Source organism: Rhinolophus sinicus, chromosome 3, assembly GCF_057876585.1.
Source record: "Rhinolophus sinicus isolate RSI-liver-muscle chromosome 3, RSI-T2T, whole genome shotgun sequence".
NCBI classification, from domain to species: Eukaryota; Metazoa; Chordata; class Mammalia; order Chiroptera; family Rhinolophidae; genus Rhinolophus; species Rhinolophus sinicus.
In genome coordinates this window covers 175090406-175112226 of record NC_142503.1, presented here as the reverse complement: position 1 = coordinate 175112226, position 21821 = coordinate 175090406, and the positions used below count along the sequence as shown (strand labels likewise).

At 45.6% G+C, this 21821-nt stretch overlaps 1 protein-coding gene across 1 annotated transcript; it reads left to right on the top strand.

Annotated features, from left to right (window-relative positions):
* Positions 1–1373: 1373 nt before the first annotated feature.
* Positions 1374–4287, top strand: LOC141570758 (disintegrin and metalloproteinase domain-containing protein 21-like). The gene has a single exon (XM_088796402.1). The coding sequence runs from the start codon at positions 2011–2013 to the stop codon at positions 4246–4248; it is 2238 nt and encodes a 745-aa protein (XP_088652528.1). The 5' UTR covers positions 1374–2010; the 3' UTR covers positions 4249–4287.
* The last annotated feature ends 17534 nt before the right edge of the window (positions 4288–21821 follow it).

The following is a 21821-nucleotide window of genomic DNA, read 5'->3' as shown; positions in this document are numbered from 1 at the left end:
TATGTATAGGAAATGAATTTTATAGTTGGAAACCTCTGGTCCAGTTTCTTTCATCAATAATTATACCAAAATTTAAATTATAAATAATATAATAATACCAAATCTGTACAAAGTCTCCCAGGAAATACCAGTAAAGGGAATCTTCCCACCACATTTTATGAAGCCAACATCACCTTATCACCAAAAGCAGACAAAAATATTCTAAGACAAGAAATCCCCAGACCCTTGTCCCTTAAGAATACAGGAAGACACATGCATTAGCAAATCAAATCCAACGACATATAGAAAGCATACTACTTCACCAAGCGGGGTTTATTGTGGGGAGGAAAGGTTTATACCAGTCAAAATTCAATCACTGTAATTCACCATTTTGAAAACTAAAAAATGAAAACCATGCAATTATCAAGTGTGGTCAACCTTGCCTTAAAGGTTAAGTGCTTCCATCCATACCCCATCATTCTTAGTAATACTATAGAGCTCAGTACTGTAATATCTCTGATCCTTTGGCGTCAGAACCCGCAGTAGCTGGTGGAAAGGCAAAATTACAGAACTGGCCAAAAGGAACCCCGAGGATATGGGCAATTGCTACCCAAGGTAACTAAACAAGAAGCCACGTTTGAAAGTATAGCAGTAAAACTGGCCCCATCTTGGGGCCTCTTTTCTGCTTGAGACCCACTGGTGTTTAACCAGTTGCACCGGATCACACGAAAATCTCGTTGTAATCTGAGTCAACTGTGTCTCTATGGCAAATTTTAAAAGCATAAATAGGTGCGATAGCCGTGAAAACATTGAAAGTTTCTACTGACCTAAAAAACGAATGTTAGGCCAATCACAACACATTGCTAGGAATGGCATAGGAATTTACAACTACTCATTTTGTCACAGATGGCCCCTTACTCCTGTAGCCCCACATGGCAGAAGGGCTGAGAGATCCCTCCGGAGCCTCTTCTATAAAGGCACTAATCCCATTCATGAGGGCTCTGCTCCCGTGACCTAATCACTTCCCAAGGCTTCACCTCCTAATACCATCCCCCTTGGGGGTCAGGAGTTCAACCTATGAATTTTGGCGGGACGCAGACATTCAATCTTTAGGACACACCAATCAAGATACGTAAGTTTCCCATCACACCAGGAAGTTCATTCCATTCCTCCATTTTCACATCAGGAAGCTACTGATATAAATTCTATTGCCATAGCTTATTTTGGACTATTTTGGAACTTCATAAAAGTTAAGTCATATATCAAGTTCCTTTGGTCCGATTTCTTTCTGTCATTATATCTGTGAGTTCTATCCATGTTCTTAACGTATGAGAAGTCTGTTCTGATGTACTGAGGATTACTCCACTGGATGAATACACCACTTTGTTTATCCATTGGATTATTAAGCACTGGTTGTTTGTTTCCAGCCTGTGGGATACATTCATGGACAAAGCTGCTCTGAACATTCATGTACAAGTTTTAGTGGGATATTTCCTGGGACTGGAATCACCAGGACATAGGGTAGGGATAAGTTTCCCTTTACAAGAAACTATTATCATACACCTTAATTTTTCTACTCATGACATCTATTCACTCTTTCTTTCCATGAATCACCCCTCACTGCATTCAGTTTCTACAAAGTATGAGAGAAGCGACTTCTCTCCTCAAAATTCTTGTAAGAAGAAGCTTCCACTTTCCCCTCCATTCTTTGTTTTAATTCCATGTGGATGCCTTATCTCCTCTAAGCTTGAGGAAAAAGAAGCCGCAAAGTGTCTTCAAACTGCACCAACCCCACTTCTTCTTCCCCTGTGATTTCTCCAGGAGACCAGGGGACCTTTCAGCCCAGGATGCCCACCTCACTGAGCACAGCCTCCCCTAATGAGCACACCATTGTTATGTAATAGCTCCCCCTCCTTCCTCCACCTCTCTGCTCTCCTCCTGACTACACTGCTGGCAAAGCTGCTGTTTCAGAGTTGGTCTTGCCTGCCTCCCACCTGACTGCAGTTTCCTTGGTCATAGGCTCCCTCACTCATGGGGCCTGCCTGGGCCCGGGCCCACCTGACTGGTGACCTCTGGCTGCCTCTGCTCTGGCTACTGCTGTCCCAGGTGTGCTGCTCCCATGCCCTACCAGGATGGCGCTTCACTTCCTCGGAAGTTGTGATCCCCAGGAAGGTGTCCCACAGGGTGGTTGGAGCTGGGCTGCAAAACCAACTCTCCTACAAGATTCCCCTCAGGGGCCGCAGACATGTGGTTCACATGAAGGAAAAGAAGAGCTTGCTGCCCAGACGTTTTCCTGTCATCACCGACAACGACCAAGGCGCCCTGCAGGAGGACTACCCCTTTGTCCCTCGAGACTGTTACTACTACAGCTACCTGGAAGGGGTTCCTGGGTCCAGGGGCACACTGGACACTTGCTATGGGGGTCTGCGTGGCATGCTACAGGTGGATGACTTCACTTACGAAATCAAACCACTGGAGGCTTCTTCCAAATTTGAGCATGTGGTTTCTCTGCTTGTGTCAGAAGCAAGATCAGCAGAGGTTGAAAGGTGTAAGATTGAAGGGGAAGACACCAGTCAAGCCTATGGAGAGGCAGGACTTGCTGAGACCCCTAGAGCAGCCCCTGTGTATTTGTGGTGGCCACACCGGAAATATTTAAAACTTCACTATACAGTTTCTCGTTCATTATATAAGATGAGGCCTAATACGACAGAAGTCATAGAGCGTATCGTGATGTTAAACAGCATAGTACATACCATTTACCAGCATAGTCATCTAAATGTCTATATACGTGTTTTGTGCATATGGGAGCATTGGGATGTGATAGATGTAACAATCGGAAGTGCTTACCATATCACAGAACATTTTGGTTTGTGGAAATGGCACGGATGGTATCTCAGCATTCCTCATGACACTTCACTGCTTCTCACAGGACATAAGGTCGGTGGATCACTATATTTTGCCTTTTTCGATGGAGTATGCAACCCCAACTGGGGTGCAATGTATCTATATGTAGCAAATTTTCATGTATTTTTAGCTGCTACTCTTTCTGCTCATGCATTAGGTCATAGTTTAGGTCTTTATCATGACAAACCTGATTGTAAATGTTTCCGAAGAACCTTCTGTGTCATGGCTCCTACGCCTAGTGTTAATGATATGCTGAGCAATTGTTCTTATGAGCGACTGCTTGCTCGGATTCATGGATTGGCGGATGATTGTTTAAGTCTGTTAAATAAACCATACGATAATTTTCCTTATGTCGCTCCTCGTTGTGGTGACAAGATCATAGATCAGAGGGAAGAATGTGATTGTGGCTCCTTAAAAGATTGTGCTGAGGATAAATGTTGTGAGACCAACTGTTCCCTCTCCACTGGCTATAAATGCAGTGAAGGAGGTTGCTGTGTGGACTGTAAATATGCCCCACCGGGATGGATTTGCAGAGACACGCTCGGCATTTGTGATCTACCAGAATACTGTAACGGACAAACGCCTGTCTGTCCAAGTGACTCTTATATCCAGGATGGAACCCCATGTTCAGCATTAGCCGTTTGTGTGAGAGGAAACTGTACCGACCGTGACTCGCAGTGTCAAGCCCTTTTTGGCTACCAGGTAAAAGATGGTTCACCAGCATGCTATAATCAATTGAATGTAATGGGTGACCGATTTGGCAACTGTGGGGTGAGGACTATCCGAGGAAGAGGAAGACCTTATCGATGTGAAGCAAAGGATGTCTTTTGTGGAATGTTGCACTGTAGACATGTCCAAGAAGTTCCTGGAGGGGGCGAGCACACTACATTTCGTCATATAATAGTAGACGCTGTGCGACAAGAAAAATGCTTTGGATTTGATGCACATTTTGGGGCAGAAGTGCCAGAATTCGGACTTGTAGTGGATGGGGCCACGTGTGGGCCAGGAAAGTACTGTTTTAATCAGAATTGTACTTTTTATCAAGACGTGGGTTTTGACTGTGATGTGAAGACGTGCAGTTTCAGAGGGGTGTGCAACAACAACAAACATTGTCACTGTCAGAAAGGATGGAGCCCCCCGCTGTGTAATAAAGGAGGATCGGGTGGGAGTATCGACAGTGGCCCACCACCCGGCAAAGAACTAGGTATCCGCAGCAAAATCATTGTTAGTGTAAACCATGCACTAGTTCTAATGTTCACTCGTTCACTACTTGTAGTACTTGCAATCATTGTTGGAGGCGTTTCACGATTAGTTACAGTTGAGGAGCAGAAAAAATTAAACCTGGCAAGAAAAAGAATCCCTTGAACCTGCCTGAGTGCTAACTGGTAACTACACAATGGAGAAAATCACATTGGCACTTACTGGTAGAAATGATCAATAATCACTCTGATCATTGAATAATGCTATAACTCTTCTGAGGTTGTCATCTTGAAATAAAATGACTTAGCAATTTAAATTCATTTAACATTTCATGTGTGGTTATATTGTTAATATTCTTGCGGATGATAGTAGGACATTTTAGATTCACTAACAATAGGACCTGTACTTATTTAAGGTGTTGATTCTAAGGTCTTATAACTGCGCCTGTAGCAAATCTCGTGTGTACCGCTACGCACTTTTTCATAAGTTTTCCCGAAATGGTTAGGTCCTAGATTTTTGTTATTTGTTCATTTAATTGCTAGTGTTAAAAAAATAACATAAAAAAGTAACCAGTGGCAGATATTATAGAACGATCTAATTTTCTGCCATTAGCCACTTGAATTTCAACATATGTACAGCTTGCTGAGTTTATGATCTTAAACAAAATCTTCGTCTCTCAAAGTTTCCAGATCTAAATGCTACATTGAGAGGTGAAATGTACTTTTCTGGGGTTTTGTGATGATAAAAGAAAGCAGCTAAGAAAGGCCTGGATTTTTTTAGGCAGTTAATTCCTGCCAGCTGCTAGCATTCTCATCATTCCTGGTTGTGCTAAACCCAGGTATTCGAAATATAATGACTTCAGCATTTTATCGTTAGTCTAAAACAGTTACATAAGGAGCCACTGGTATATTTCTGAGGCCTCTGGTTATTAATGCTATAGTATCTCTCATTTAAAATCTCAGTAATTGCCTAAGTACAGGTCTATAAATACAGGAAGCTGACTGATACATGTACAGAGATACAAATTTAGGTTGAAAGAACAGGAAGCAATCACTTTAGAAATGGTGCACTAGAGAGGGTCTGATAAGTGATAAGTGCAACGTAGATGCCTCAGTCCTTGGATCAAAACTCATTTTGAAAATGTGCAGTCCAGATATGGGCAGCCACCCAAGGGAGGGGAGGGATGCAGCAGTAGAGGATCAATAGGATCGCCACTCTGTGGCCCTGTGTGGTGTCCATACAGCTCTCAGGACCAGCGCTTCTTGTGCAGGTAGCTTATGTGGTGGATGGGTCCGTATCTCCATCCATGACGGGTCTGAACCCATTTACTATGCCCTTGTGAAATATGTGTGAATGCATTTACACTTGGTACCACAATCTACTAAAATTGAAGTTGGATGACCATTTGCTAAATGATTATTTCTTGTTGATCCAAAGGCAATTATGGAAAGTAACATGTGTCTTCCCAGGAGTAGAGTCATTTTGTTTTAGCTGCCTCTCCAACGCTGATTACCAAATCCAACAGAATTACCAAATTTTATGGTAATTGTGGTCCCTTGTTTTTGGGCTGTAAAGTGCAGCCTCTTGTCCTCTTATTTTGTAAGACCTCATTATCCCAATAGCTTTTAACAAACACTGATCTGTGACAATCTGTCCTACCATCAAACTGGCCTACAAAGAGGAGAGACACAACTGAACTCTTTAGAAAATAATTTTGTCCCTTGCACTGGTGCATTCTTTAAAAATTTTACTGAGATAATTGACGTATAACATTATATTCATTTCCGGTGTACAACATAATGGTTTGATATTTGTCTATATTGTAAAATGATCACCACAATGAGTCTAGTTAACATCTGTCACCATCTATAGTTAGAATTTTTTTCTTGTGATGAAAACTTTTAAGATCTCTTGTCTTAGCGACTTCTAAATACATAATACAGTATTATTATGACTATAGTCACTATGCTGTACATTGTACCCCCATGGCTTATTTATTTTATAATTAGAAATTTGTATCTTTTGACTCCCTTTATTCATTTCACTCACCTCCAAACTTCCATCTCTGGCAACCGCCAATCCGTTTTCTGTATCTATACCAGTGCATTCCTGATGGGTTCTCTGTTTTCACATAATTTATGCAATGAGCATGCCTAATTCTCTCAGCTTTGTTCTGCTAACTTCCATGAAAAATTAGGCATTAACACTTTTCCCAGCATGGGCTATTGCTTTCTCCATGCTTCTATGAGTCATTCTAGAAGTGAGTTTGCCCCATCTCTTGGGATGGTGTCCTTGCCAGGGTGATTCTTGATGCTACTTCAGTGCGTAATCTCATTCCTTTCATAACATGGCTTATACATGTCTAGCCAGGTTATGCTCAGTATGGCACAACAGCCAAGTAAGGGAGGGCAGCCAGGAAGAAAAGTGGGGACAATTCCTTGTGGGGGACAAGCTATGAGAGGGTTCACATGGATCCGCAGAGCTAGTACCTTCAGAGTGACCTACCCAGATGTCACCATCTCATGTTTAAAGTTCCTGTGTTTTCCAAGCATGGCAGACTTGCTCTGGATGAGCATGTAAAAGTCTCTGGAGTTCTTGGACTCTATCTAATCCTGTGGTTGCTCCTTAGCTACAATTTCTCTTTCCCTATCTCCCCCCCCCCTGCTCCCCTCCCCCGTTATCCCGGGAGATATGGGCTGTTTGTAAGCAACCAGAAAAGCTTTCTGGAATTCACAAAAAGTGTTTCTTGTGTGTGAATTTTGCTTTTTTATTTTTCCGGTTTCGTTAAGGTATAATTGAAATATAACGTTGTATATGTTTAACGTATACAACATAATGATTTGATGTATTATATATTATGAAATAATTATTACATAAGTGTATTCAAATCCATCACCTCACACAGTCTCAAAAGTTTTCTTGTGGTGAGAACTTTTAAGATCTATGCACTCTCTTTGCAAATTTCAAATATACAATACAGTATTATTAACTATTAAACCATTCATATATAGTCAACTAACATCTACATGGGAACCAAGAACACTCTATGGTGAAAAGACAGTCTCTTCAATAAGTGGTTATGGAAAAATTGGATATTCACAAGCAAAATAATGAAACTAGACTTCTATCTTACCCTACCCACAAAAATTAACATGAAATAGACTAAAGACTTAAATGTAGTACTTGAAGCCATAAAACTTCTAGCAGAAAACTGGGGAAAAGCTCCCTGACATTGGTCTTGGCAATGGTTTTTCACAAAAAGCCTTTAACTTTTAATAAACTAGGGAAGTTACCCTAGTTCTCATTACCTTTTTCAGGTCATCAACACAACTTAGTAATAACCAGTCAACTTTGCCATCCTGTAGACATTGCTGCCTCCATATCTTTCAAATGCCTACATCATTACACATGAAAGAGTGTTGCCCTCTTCCGGGACCTTTTCCTAGGTGGTCAGTGGTAAATTCTTCAGCACTGGGCTCCACCTTGTGCTAGGGATTATCTTTTACCCACAATCCTCTTTGATAGGGTTATCCTTGCCAGCTGAGTGTTGATTGAACTAGTCCCCAAACCTCATCTCACTGGTTTTGTCAGGCCACTCTCAACACCACTTGTGTCATTTCAGGTTCTTTGAGAAGCAGATGTCAAGACAGAATTAGACATTTAGGAGGTTTATTGAGGGAAATGTCTATAATAATAAAGAATGAGTAGGAGTAGACAGAAGGAGAGTTCAGGCTGTAATGCCTTTCCTGTGAAAGGAGGGAGAAAAAAATAAGAATTGTGTTGGAAGAGTCTCAGACTACAGAGTAGGTCTGAATCAGGTTCATCCAGGCCAGTGAAGAGCCCTTAAGCCAGAGTGACTCATTACATTTCTTATGGGTAGCAATGGCTCTGTTCAAGTCCTACCATGCTCAAACATGTCTGGAGCTTCCCAAGAGAAACATGGCTTGGAGTGAATGTCTCCATGGATTCGAAAGTGCAGGAACTGCACTTTTGGACAAGACTGAAGAGTAGATAAACATTGTACTCACCTTCTTCCATGACCACATCAAAATTATAACTAAATTATAGAAAAACTGAATTAAGCAATACATTAAAAAGATCACATATCATGATCAAGTGGGATTTATTCCTGGGATGCAAGGCTGGTTCAATATCTGCAAATCAATTAACACGATGCACCACATAAAGAAAATGAAGGATAAAAACCATATGATCATATCAACAGATGCAGAAAAAGCATTGACAAAATCCACATCCACATTTATGATAAAAACACTCAGTAAAGTGGGGATACAGGGAACATACCTCAACATAAAAGCCAATATGACAAACCCACAGCTAACATCATACTCAATGGTGAAAAGCTGAAAGCTTTTTCTTTAAGATCTGGAACAATATAAGGATGTTTACTTTCAGCAATTTTATTCAACATAGTATTGGGAATCCTAGCCACAACAATCAGACAAGAAAAAGAAATAAAAGGGATCCAAATTGGAAAGGAAGAAGTAAAACTGTCATTATTAGCAGATGATATGATATTATATAGAGAGAAACCTAAAGAATCCACCAAAAAACTATTCGAACTGATAAATGAATTCAGCAAAGTTTTAGGATACAAAATTAACATTCAGAAATTGGTTGCATTTTTATACATCAATAAAGAACTATCATAAAGAGAAATTAAGAAAACAATCCTGTTTACAATTGCATCAAAAAGAATCAATTACCTAGGAATAAATTTACCTACAGAGGTAAAATATCTGTATTCTGAAAACTATAAGATATTGAAGAGAGAAATTGAAGAAGATACAAATAAATGGAAGGATATATCATGCTCATGAATAGGAAGAATTAACATCATTAAAATGTCCTTAAAGGTGTGGCCAGTTAACTCAGTTGGTTAGAGTTTGATGCTAATAACACCAAGGTTGCCGGTTTGATCCCCACATGGGCCACTGTGAGATGTGCCCTCCTTAAAAAATATATATGTATAATGTCCTTACTACCCAAAGCAATCTACAGATTCAGTGCAATCTCTATCAAAATACCAATGGCATTTTTCACAGAAGTAGAATAGTCTTGAAATTTATATGGAACCACAAAAGACCCTGAAGAGCCAAAGCAGTCTTGAAAAAGAACAGTACTGGAGGTATCACACTGCCTGATATCAAACTATACTACAATTTCTGAATGTTAATTTTGTATCCTAAAACTTTGCTGAATTCATTTATCAGTTCGAATAGTTTTTTGGTGGATTCTTTAGGTTTCTCTCTATATAATATAATGTCATCTGCTAATAATGACAGTTTTACTTCTTCCTTTCCAATTTGGATCCCTTTTATTTCTTTTTCTTGTCTGATAGTATAGTAATCAAAACAGCATGGTATTGGCATAAACACAGGCATGTAGATCAATGGAACAGAATAGGTATCCCAGAAATAAATCCACATCTATATGGTGAATTAATCTATGATAAAGGAGCCAAGAATATACAATGGGATAAAGATAGTCTATTCAATAAATGCTGTTGGGATAACTGGACAGATACATGGGGGAAAAAAAAGGAAACTAAACCATGTTCTTACACCAGAGACAAGATTAAACTCTAAATTAATTAAAGATTTAAATGTGAGACCCAAAACCATAAAACTCCTAGAAGTAAAAATAGGCAGTAAACTCTTTGACATCGCTCTTAGCAATATTTCTTTTTGGATATGTCTCCTCATGCAAAGGAAACAAAAGAAAAATTAAACAAATGGTACTACATCAAACTAAATAGTTTTTGCACAGTAAAGGAAACCATCAATAAAACAAATGACAACCTACTGAAGATATTTGCCAGTGATATATCCAATAAGAGGTTAATGTCCAAAATTTATAAGGAACTCATGCAACTTAACACCAAAAAACTCAAACAATCCAATTTAAAAATGGGCAGAGGACCTGAATAGACATTTCACTAAGGAGGACATACAGAGGCCAACAGACATATTAAAAGATGCTCAACATCACTAATCATCAGGGAAATGTAAATTAAAACCCCAGTGAGATATCACCTCACACCTGTCAGAATGGCTATCATCAATAAGTCAACAAAGAACAAGCGTTTGTGAGGATGTGGAGAAAAGAGAACTCTTGTGCACTATTGATGGGATTATAAATTGGTACAACCACTATGGAAACTAGTACAGATGTTTCTCAAAAATTAAAAAAGAACTACCTTATGACCCAGCACTTCTACTTCTGGGTATTTATCTGAAGAAATCCAAAATGCTAATTCAAAAAGATATGTGAACCCCTGTGTTCACTGCAGCATTGTTTACAATAACCAAGATATGGAAGCAACCCAAGTGTCCACTGATAAACTACTGGATAAACAGGAAGCAGTACATATATGCAATGGAATATTACACAGCCTTAAAACAGAATGAAATCTTATCATTTATGGCAACATTGATGGACCTAGAGGTATTATGCTAAGTGAAATAAGTCAGAGAAAGACAAATATCATATCACTTCTCTTATATGTGGAATCTAAAAAAAGAATAATAAAAAATAAACAAAACAGAAACAAACTCATAGATACAGAGGATGGTCGACAGATTGGGGGTGGGGTGGGACGTGGGTGAAAAAGGTGAAGGCATTAAGAAGTACAAATTGGCAGTATAACAATAGTCATGGGATGTAAAGTACAGCATAGGGAATATAGTCTGTAATATTGTAATAAATATCTATGTATGGCGTCAGATGGGTACTAAGTTACCAGAGTGATCACTTCATAAGTTGTATAAATGCCTAATGACTATGTTGTATACCTGAAACTAATATAATATTTTCTGTCAACTGTAATTGAATTTTTTTTTGAAAAGGCGGGGGGGGGATTATGATGGTTGGAAGCTGTTGATCAGCCATGCTCCCTCAAATGAATGGATTCCCCTGATCAGTGTACTCTGTGGTCCACAGAATAAGCAGCTGCCTGTAACCAGTAAGGTTTTTTTCAGGGGCTGCACAGAATTTTAAATGGTAATATAATATGGACCACCAATCTTAAACCCTTGAGGTAAACATTATCTCTGCAACTTTATTATATATTCCTCCTATGTTGGTGAAGGAGGCAGTTTAAGGGGCTTTCTCTTGGATTTTGCTGCTTTAATTGTTATCATAGAGTGGGCCCTTCTCGGAGCAATGTCCAACCTTGGTTTCCACACCAGGGGTTGAACTTGGTGGTATCCAGGCTAGATTCCCAGACCTGGGGTTGAACCCGGCCCCCCGTGCAAAACTGGGAATCTTAGCCATTACAGCTTGGCTCTCACATGGGGCAGGGTGGGAGGAATGGGGGGGTTGAACCTGGTGTACTCTGGGCGGAGTGTAGGCTAGCTTCCCACACTGGGGATCCAACCAGGGTGTGGGGACAGAGCCCCAGAGAGTAGTTTACAGGCTCTCGGCCTCACGTGGAAGGGTGCTGGCTCGGGTGGTGAATGGCCGTCGGCTGTGGCTGGTTGGCCGTCGGCTGTGGACGGTTAGCCGATTGGCTGCTGGTATAACTGCTGCGGCTACGAAGGATTGCAGAGGATTGCCGAGGAGCCAAGCAGAGCCGAGCAGAGCCAAAGAGAGCGGAAGAGGAGGGCCGAGGAGAGCGGAAGAGGAGAGCCGAGAGAGAGGAACAGAGGAGAGAGTGGAGAAGAGTCGTCGGTCGGTTGGCAGAAAGGCGGACGGCAGGTGGGCGTCCGGTGGGCCCAGCCTCCAGTGAGACCATAGTGGTATGATTCCCCTACCTATGGCTCCGTGGGTGTTCCTTTTCGGCCTCACCATATCCTGCGTTCTTGTGTGGGGAGCGGGAGCAGAGACCCCGCAGACCGCCCCGCCTGAAAGATGGCGAGGCGAGAAGGCCTCCGCGCACGACACGGGGCCTTGGGGAGGAAAACTGGGAAACTTAGCTGCTAAATTACCAAAGAATGGGCCCTCCTTGATGCTGTGTCAAGGTTCTTGGCGACTCGAGCAAAGAATTGAACGAGACATAGAGGTAAAGTGGTAAGAGAAAAGTTTATTAGAACAGACAGTACACTCCAAAGAATTAGGAGCGCTGAGAAAAGCGGTTCAAGGTGGCTGTGGGGACAGAGTCCCAGAGAGCAGTTTCCAGGTTCTTGGCCTCACGTGGAAAGGTGCTGGCTTGAGTAGTAGATGGTCATCAGCTGTGAATAGTTGGCTGTCGTGTCCCGCACGATGAGGGTTGTGGGGAGCGAGGAGGGTGGTACAGGGTTAAGAAAAGACAGTAGACATGAATAGAGTTTAAGCTTCAAGGACTGGACGTCCAGAATCGGGCCCACGCATCAGCTTTTATTAGTTAGGTGGGGAAGTAAAGGAGATAAAGCTTGTCAATCTCAAGATCTGTGAATCCCATACATCATAATAGGAAACTGATTCAAGCCAATCACCCTTGCCTGCAGGCAGCTGAACCGTAAGTCTCAGGGTGTGTGTAGTTTCTCAAGGGACAAAACCTATATGCATATTGTTGTCACACAGCAGCATAGCAGACTGTCCCCCCCCCCCCCCCCCGCCCCTCCGTGTCTTTCTTGAGGAAAGAAGAGTCTGTGAGACTGTGCCTTTTTGGGACTTTGTTTTATCATGATGTTTACACCTCATGTCTCTCTGTCTGGTCCCCAAAAGATGGTTTGCAGCCAATGACAAGTAAGATTCCCCACGGGGGGGCGGAGGGGGGACAACTCAAGCAAGGTGGAACTGTGTGGGGACCCCCCCCAATGAGCTGCCTTAGAAGATCTGGGAAGGGGCCTTGCCTCCCTTTCCCCCTGCCTGGGAAAAGCCACTGCTGACTCTGGCTTTCCTCTCTCACCTGATTGTGAGAGAAGTCACGAGAGCAATAAAGATCAGGTCTCTCCGCTTAGCTCAACGGAACAGTTTCAACATGAGCGGCTTGTCCCCAGGGATGTGCATACCTCACCTAAGTCATCATAGGGCTTTCTGCTCTGGCTGCCAGTGGACAGGGATAATTGGTTTGATTCACTTTTGTGACATGATGGATGAGTCTCACAGACTGTGTAAAAAACAATACCACTTCCTTGTATGATTATCAATAAAAGCCACCTGTTGGCCTGATTCTGTGCACCAGTCTCTTGTCAGATTGTGAGACCCTTTGGCCCTCTGAGATTTAATTGCATTAAGTCTCTGTTTCTTTCTTTCTTAAATCTTAACCTAATGCTGCCCCTTCTCATTCCCCCACTGCTTGTGTTGCGCTGGACGCGACACATATGAATAGATAGAGAGCACATCATTGAATCACTTCCCCTGCAGGTTGTGGGAAGGAATGCAGCCACAGAGGCAGAGGCTCTCCTTACTCCTTAGCCGGGGGAAAGTGGGGGGCTGTGCCCACCTCTATGAACCCTGTGAGTTCTCCAGTGGGTCCCCACTCGACTGTGCCTGTCTTAGGTTGCTTTCCATGTGGAAAGTCGTGACCGTCTTTGACTGTCCAGTCATCTTTGGGGCCAAACAGGGAGACATAAGGTGCAAGCACAAAGGTGAAGCAAAGTCCCTGAAAGGCTCCGTCTGACAGATTCTCCTTTATTTAGGGGCATGTACAAGGAGACAGACGGGTAGGCTGCTGCATGGCAACAGTTGGCCATCAGCTTTACTGGTTAGCCATTAACCACTAATATAACTGCTGTGGCTAAGCTAGCAAGCGCGGAGTGTGGATTGTGGATTGCAGAGAGGCAGATTGCAGTTAGCATGTAGGATTGCAGTTAGCAAGTGAGGTTGGTTGACAGAGAAGCAGACGGTGGGTTGTGGATCGTGTGGCTCCTGCTTCCTGTGTCTCCAACCCAGCTGTCAGCGAGAACATAGTGGTATGACTCCCCTATCTATGGCTCTGTGGGTGTTCCTTTTTGGCCTCACCATGTCCTGCATTCTTATGTGGTGAGTGGGATCAGAGACCCTGCATGACAGCCTGCATGACAGTGGCATTATTAGGAGAGAAAGTACATTCCAAAGAATTTGGAGTGGGCCCTGAGCAAAAGCAAGGCTCAAGAGGGACTCAAAGCTCAAAGAGGCTCAAAGCGCTCAAGGCTCATTATTAGAAGAAAAAGTATACTCCAAAGAGTTTGGAGCAGACCCGAGCAAAGGTAAGGCTCAAAAGGGGCAGGGGCTCATGGGAGCCTGGGGGTTTTATCTTTTTTTCTCTGGGATGAGCTGCTCCCCTCCAGATGCAGTACCACTTGATTGACACCTGTGATTGATGTGTGATTATTACCTCATCCTCTTAGACTGCGCAAGTCTCTGTCCAGAGTTCAGTCTGTTTGTCGTGCAGGGCGGCCTGCGGGGCCCTGGTCCCGCTCCCCACATAAGAATGCAGGATGTGGCTAGGCCAAAAAGGAACACCCACGGAGCCATAGGTAGGGGAGTCATACCGCTATAGTCTCACTGGAGGCTGGATTCACACAACATGCGACCTGCCGTCCGCTTTCTGCCCACCGACCGACTCTCTCCTCGACTTCAATCCCTAACACAGCCATGGCAGTTATATTAGTGGCCAATAGCTCAAGGGCAACAGCTGATGGCCATCTACTACCCGAGCCAGCACCTTTCCACATGAGGCCGAGAGCCTGGAAACTGCTCTTTGGGGCTCTGTCCCCACACTTCACCCCTACAGGGTTTCACCTCACAATCTACGTGAGAAGCGGCTTCCGCGAGGGTCCCTGTGCTATATTAGCCTATCGGCACCTACGGGCGAAAAGAAACAGTAGTCTTAAGAACCAACAATGGCAAATCCCTTCCATCTGGGAGGATACATGCTAGCTTTTTATCCTGGGAAAGGAGGGTCGCTGCCACTGGCACCTTTCCCAGTTTGTGGTACCAGACCTTTATGGCAGTGCTTGGGGTCCCTTGCATAGTTTCAACGTGTAACAGAACAGGGGACCCCATAATAGGCCATAGTGAGAGCACATAGGTTCCCCGCAAAATCTTCCTGGTATCGGGACCTCCGAATACTATAGTTACTTGCGGTGGCCACTCAGTCACCATCCTTAGTGTCACTTGCAAATCATGAGTCAAACCGGACCCCATGGGGCTATCAGACCCAACCACCGACAGTGGGGGCTTTTGACCTGCCAGGGTCAAGTCCATTGCTGTCATTCCCCTGCTTTCAAGCATGTGGGTGCTGGCAGCAAAATGTTTCCATTTCTGCCATAGCTTGGCTTTAACAGAGTCTCACTGGTGGTAACTTGTAATTGAATGGGAGCAGCCGCCCGATGTAGCAGAGCTTCTACTGGCACGGGCCCTCCCTTCCATGGTCACTCATTCAGGACTCTCAGGCCATCCCATAGATGCAAGGCCCAGTCACGCATCGGAGGGTGTTTCGACACCCGGAGACTTTGCTTCAAAAGGCCATTATAGAATTCAATCATGCCAGCTGCTGTGGGTTATACGGAGCATGAAACAACCATTGCACGTCCATCCTGGCAGCCCAGCGCGGCACTTCTTGCCCCGTAAAATGGGTAGCTCTGTCACTTTCAATGACTTCGGGGCGACCATAGAGGGCGCACAGCCATGTAAGAGTGACTACTGTATGCCGCTGATCTGCAGCTGGACGCAGCCAAGCAAACATCAACCCCGTAGCAGTATCCACTGCTGTGAACACGTATATTGCATTGCGGGCCTTAGGCAGGGGTCCAATGTAATCCACTTGCCAGCGAGTGAGGAGCACCCTCCCTCGCGTAATCTGCTATGTCTCCCAGGGGAGCCTCCGCCTTTGGGGGCTGCCCTGGGCACAGACGGCACAGTCATAGCAGGCATCTGCTATCTCCTGCCATTTCAAAGGCAGACGCCAGCATCTGCTCACCTGCCACATGGTTCGGCTTCCAGCGTGCTGCAATTTCCTATGCAGCCAATGGGCCACATCAGTGGCAGGAGCCTGTTGTAACAATCGGACCCGTGCTAGGGCATCTGCTTCATCATTGCCTGGGGACACTAAGGGGGAGTGACCTGTGACATGCATCCTTTCTCTGCCTTAGGTCCCAGAGGTCCTGCCACATGGCTTGACCCCACAGTGGAAGGTGTCCCACCAACCAGTCTTGGTGTTTCCATGTAGGGAGCCACAACGTTAGGCCCCGGAACACCGCCCAGCTGTCAGTACAAATAACTAGGGGCCCAGGCTCGTGGCTGCTTACCATCCACACAGCCCGTAATTCAGCCCACTGGCTACTCTGGCCCATCCCAGTATCAAACCAAATGGTGTCTGTTTTGGGCTGCACACCAATAGCCGTCCAAACAGCTGCAGCCCCTCGGCTAGAACCATCGGTAAACCAGGCATCCTCAGGTACTGGGGGCTGTCCTTCTTTGTAGGACGAGGGCTCCAAGTCCTCCCCTCTAGGCAGAGTGCTTGGCTCAGCCTGAGCTACAAGCTCCACAGGCCCCAGGACCTGTTGTAGCTCTGTGCTCAAAGGGCTTGAACTAAGGGTGTGATGTTGCTCCAAGTAGGCACCTCATTTGGCGAGGATGGTGGTCTGTGCCACCCCCGTTTTGGGTCCCTGGGTCCACGTACGGACCCACCCCTGGACAGGATGGGTTGTTCGAACCAAAACCCATGCCATTCCTGTGATGGCTTCTGTGGCCACTAGGACTGCATACACAGCGGCCAGTTGTTTCTCTATTAGAGAGTAGTGGACCTCCGCTCCTTTCCATAATTGGGACCAAAATCCCACTGGCAACCAGAGATGCTCATGCCGTTGCCAGAGGCCCCATCCGTACCCCTCTTGGGTTACGTGAACATCAAGTTCAAATGGGCGGCCGGGGTTTACTACTTGCAGAGCCTGTGCCTGCTGCACTGCCCATTTTGTGGCAACAAAGGCTTGCTCTATAGCCTCTGTCCAATCCCATGAGACCCCCCCCTTTTTTTTATCATATTGTACAAGGGCCTTGCCATTTGTGCCAAATGGGGTACAAACACTCGCCAATATCCTAGCAGTCCCAAATACGTCTCCAATTGGGAGACCTTGGTCGGCGGGGAAAGGCTTGCATCTTATCAATAATCGCCTCAGGTATGACCTTTGTCTTACAAGACCACACAACAGCCAAAAACTTGACGGATAAGCCAGGGCCTTGGACCTTTTCCTCATTCACCGCCCAGCCGTGTGACTTCAGGTGACAGAGAAGAGAGGGAGCTGCTTGCTCTAAATCAGAAAGAGAATCTGATGTTAATAGAATATCATCGACATAATGAAACAAGGCCACAGAGGATGGGCGATCCCACTGTGCCAAATCCTGGGCCATGAGCCCGTGGCAGATAGTGGGGCTGTGCAAGTATCCTTGTGGAAGGACTTGAAAAGTCCACTGCCGCCCATCCCAAGTAAAAGCGAACTGCTCTTGACACTCGGGTGCAATGTCAATGGAGAAAAAAGTATTGGCCAAGTCCACTACATAGTGATATGTCCCCAGGTGGACAGTCAGATGATCCATTAAATCGTGAATTGAAGGTACTGCAGCGTGCAAGGGTGGCGTCACCTTATTTAACTCCCTATAGTCCAGTCATTCGCCAGGTCCCATCTGGCTTCTTGACAGGCCATATTGGGGAGTTAAAGGGACTGTGCTTTGGCCTCACAATATGTGCCTTCTCCAATTCCAATATTGTACAACCAATCTCCTCCTGCCCTCCTGGCAGGTGGTACTATTGCACTGTAACCACGCGCCAGGGCTGTGGCAACACATGGGGAGGGAGGTGAGCATGCCCGCATGTCACCGCTTTCACCACCCGGATCCGGAGACGGAACTCTCCCACCAATGTCTGTAAGCTGAGGCCATGTAGCATGTCCACCCCTAGAATATACTCCAGAACGGGGGAGACATAAACCTTGTAGGTACGAGGGGGAAGCCTTCCTATACCCAGTGGTAAGGAAATGGCTTTCACAGTCACAGTCTTTCCCCTGTAGCCATCAATGCAGATTGCTGGTCCGGGGAACAGTTCTGGGTTCCCATAAACAAGACTGCAGTCGGCGCCAGTGTCAACTAGGGCCAAAACCCTCTGCATATTAGAAGGGGACCAATGTATGGACAGTTCCATGTGGGGCCTCCAGTCCCTGCTTGTCCCCTCTGACCGGATACCTTGGCCCCACCCCTAATCAAGCTGGAAGGAGTCGGCCTCAAGCGGATGCATGAAGTCCTAGAGGGACACAGGTCGCGCTTTCCCAGACTTCTCCTTTAGGCTTCTCCGGAATTGCTGTTCCTGATGCAACTGTTTCCAAAGTTCCAGCAGGAGTGCTTTGGGTTGTTGGTCTATTTTCTTCCAATCGACCCCTGCTGCCATGAGATCACACCACATCTGTGTGCGTGTTACTCTCTGAGGCCCGCGACCTCGCCCCTTTACCTTTGGTTTGGGCTTCCAGGTCTCAACTGTGCGGACCTCCTGTCTTAACTTCCTTCACCTCCGGCTTTCAACATCCCCTAGGGTGGCCATGGCAGTTGTAACTTCATGGATCCGCCGCCCCACATAGGGTGTAAGAATAGGATCCAAAAGCACTCGCAGGTGCAGTGTCCAAAACCAGATCTCTCATGCTGGCTATAAAAAGCTCATCATCCCGCCCATGCATGTTAAGGTTAAAAATAACATGTCTCATACCCATTTCACGGATTATTTGCGTAAGTTCCGTATATGACTGCCATTGACTCACAGTGTCTGGCAGCTCGCCAGCCTGTCCCCATACTGTGCGTACCGCAGCCGTGAGCCACGCCATTAGAGAATGGTTGCCCTGGTCGTGGGCCAACCTATGGCAGTTCTGTAACCTTTGTCGCAGGGACGGATGCACTGTCACGAAGGTTAGCTTTTCCATCTCGCCTGGGGAGCAGAGAATGCTGTCTGCTCCCTCATCCCATAAACGTAACAGCCAAGCCGAGACTGGCTCTCCAGGGTTCTGTCAGTACCACCTCCCCAGCTCCTGCAACTCAGTGGGAGTGTATGGGGTGTAGGTAGTGAACTCAGTCACAGCTGGGTTGCCGGCAGCAACACCCCCAGGGCCCAAAGGTGGCTCATGTTTTACCCTTTGCTTCAAGATTGGCCGGGCTTGGAGGTTGGGAGCTACATTGTCTCCACTTGCTTCCTCCACCTCTGCCTCAGAGTCTCCACCTTGGGGCCCCTGTTCTAACAGGCGGACCCGGGCTTCCAGCACTTCCAACCGGAACACCTGGTCCGGGACCTGTGCTATTTCATTAGGCGCGTTTTCCGTGTTCATACTCAAGGCCGTGAGGAATATCCAGCCCACACGGCCGGCTGTAGCCTTCTCCTCCTCCGGCAACCGCTCAGCCAGAGCCTGCAGGGCCCTCTCTACACTGGCCAGAGAGCTATCCATGTCCTTCCACCCCTCCTTGGGGGCCCTACTCCTGAGAACAGTGGCCACCGGACACCACACACTGTGTGGGGGCCACACATCCTCCTGCCCAGAGTCAGACACCATTCCTACCTGGCCGGAATCTTGCTCACTGTGCCAGGTGTCTGAGTGGGTGGAAGCTTCAGTGTAAGATGTCCGCAACCCTTGGAACCTACAGCACCAGCCCACCAAAAAGCCGGTGATGCCTGCTATGGCCAACAGGGCAGCATGCCATCCGGAGGCTCGAGAGAACCACCAATTCACCGAGGGGTCAGGTCTCTCCCAGGCAGACTGCACTCCCCGTCTCTGGTGCAGCTCCTCATGGGCTTCCCAAGACTGCGTTTTCACATGCACAAACTGCTCCACCATACCTCAGAGAGCTTTGGCTGGCGCCATACCCTGCTCGCTGCGCCATTTGTCTTGTGGGGTGACAGGCAGGGTCTCTGGTCCCGCTCCCCACACAAGAACACAGGATATGGTGAAGCAAAAAATGAACACCCACAGAGCCATAGGTAGGGGAGTCATACCGCTATAGTCTCACTAGAGGCTGGATTCACACGACGTGCGACCTGCTGTCCGCTTTCTGCCAACCGACCACTCTCCTCGACTTCACTCCCTAACGCAGCCACGGCAGTTATATTAGTGGCCAATGGCTCAAGGGCCACAGCTGACGGCCAACTAGCCACAGCTGACGGCCATCTACTACCCCAGCTAGCACCTTTCCATGTGAGGCCGAGAGCCTGGAAACTGCTCTCTGGGGCTCTGTCCCCACACTGTTATAATAATATTAATGAACTGCCGGGCATGTGTGTATTATAATGATCGTATAATGAGGCTAGGGTGAGGTTGTTGTGGCCTCTACCAGTGGTTAATGCTTAGGGCAGATAAGCGAAGAACTTGGGAGGTCTCCAGGCGATGCTGCCCATAGATTGTGTTGGACGTGCAGGAATGCAGAGACCCCATTACCTGTTTCTGACTGCCTGCTTTATTTCTCCTGACAGACGTGATCCCCATAAATCTCTGTGGGGAGTTAAGGGACGGGAGGTCTCTTCTTCTGTATCTGCTTCAAGCTGAGAATGGGGGTAGAGCTGTCCCTACCTCATGGGGATTCACAAAACTCTCACCCTATCTGATCTTAGATAATAAAAAGGAGGTCTTTTCTTCCTTGGTCAAGGTGCACCGGGAGCTTCACTGGGACATAATTCGTATCCTTACGGCCCTTAGATGAGGAGAGACAGATATTAGTTAATAAATTAAAAGTGCTGGCTCCTGGGATGGGACTCAAAGCCTATTTATCTTAACTTTACCCAGGGGTTAGGTATGGACTGGCCTGGAGGAGTGTGAAAACTCATTTGGTCTCTGGGATGGCATTTATTTATCCGAGAGTTAAGTCTGGAATGGCTTGGGAGAACGCTGGGCTATAATGATTACAGTTAACAAGCTTAAGTCACAGGTTTTTAAGTAGTTATCTGAAGCAGTGATTAGAAACATTTTGTGATTTAGGCTGGGAGCAATCTTTAGTTTAGATTTAGAAACTGATTAGAAGAGTGATTAAAACCAGGGGCTGAGGAGCTAAGAAACTGGGGAAGAGACTTAAAATTTCTGTAGTGAGGGGGCTCTCCAGTATCATAATGACCCTTATTCCGTTTATCAGGGAACCACTGAGAGCATTCTGCCAGCTGCTAATTATGTCCATCATTGTTTCAGTGAAGGACCAGAAAAATTACAACAGACAGGTCTGTCAGCCTTTGCATAGATTGGGAGGACTGTGCCAGCAATCTTGCCTTGCCTCCATATGTGCCCACACTAATGGAGGATCATGATAACATTTTGTTTCTCTTGTTATCAATGTCAGGTCAGACCCTGTATGTGACAACACTAGGAAGATCTGAATATCTGCCTTTCTCCAAGATCTGAGTATCATTTGAGGAAGATATGGGAGAATGGGTTCTAGAAATACATTTATTATTGTCTTCAGAGTCTTTCCTTGAGGAGATCCTGCTTCCACTTCAATCAATGGGTCTGAGTCTGAGAACTAGCTCAGGTCTTGCAGCTGGGTGAGGGGTCACGATTTTCCACTTTGGCTATTAACATCATGCCTTAGATCTTTTTACCTACTTAAGTCATGTTACACCCTCACTGACTTCCTATCTCTCTCTCTCATAGGAATATCATGTTCTATTAGACATCATCATAGACCCCTGTGGGTCAAAGTGTACTGGGTTGACATTCCAACCTTATTAATATTACATTAATTACAAAAGCTTTGCCTTTGATGATTGAATGCAGTCATCTAGCACCTGCCATTCTGGAATCCTGTCATCTCCAATGAGACTAGGAAGCCCAGTTCCATAGCAGCATCAACCCATGTCT

Bases quoted from the DNA above. Each gene is read 5' to 3' on its own strand.
- LOC141570758 (XM_088796402.1), top strand. From the start codon at position 2,011: ATGGGGCCTGCCTGGGCCCGGGCCCACCTGACTGGTGACCTCTGGCTG.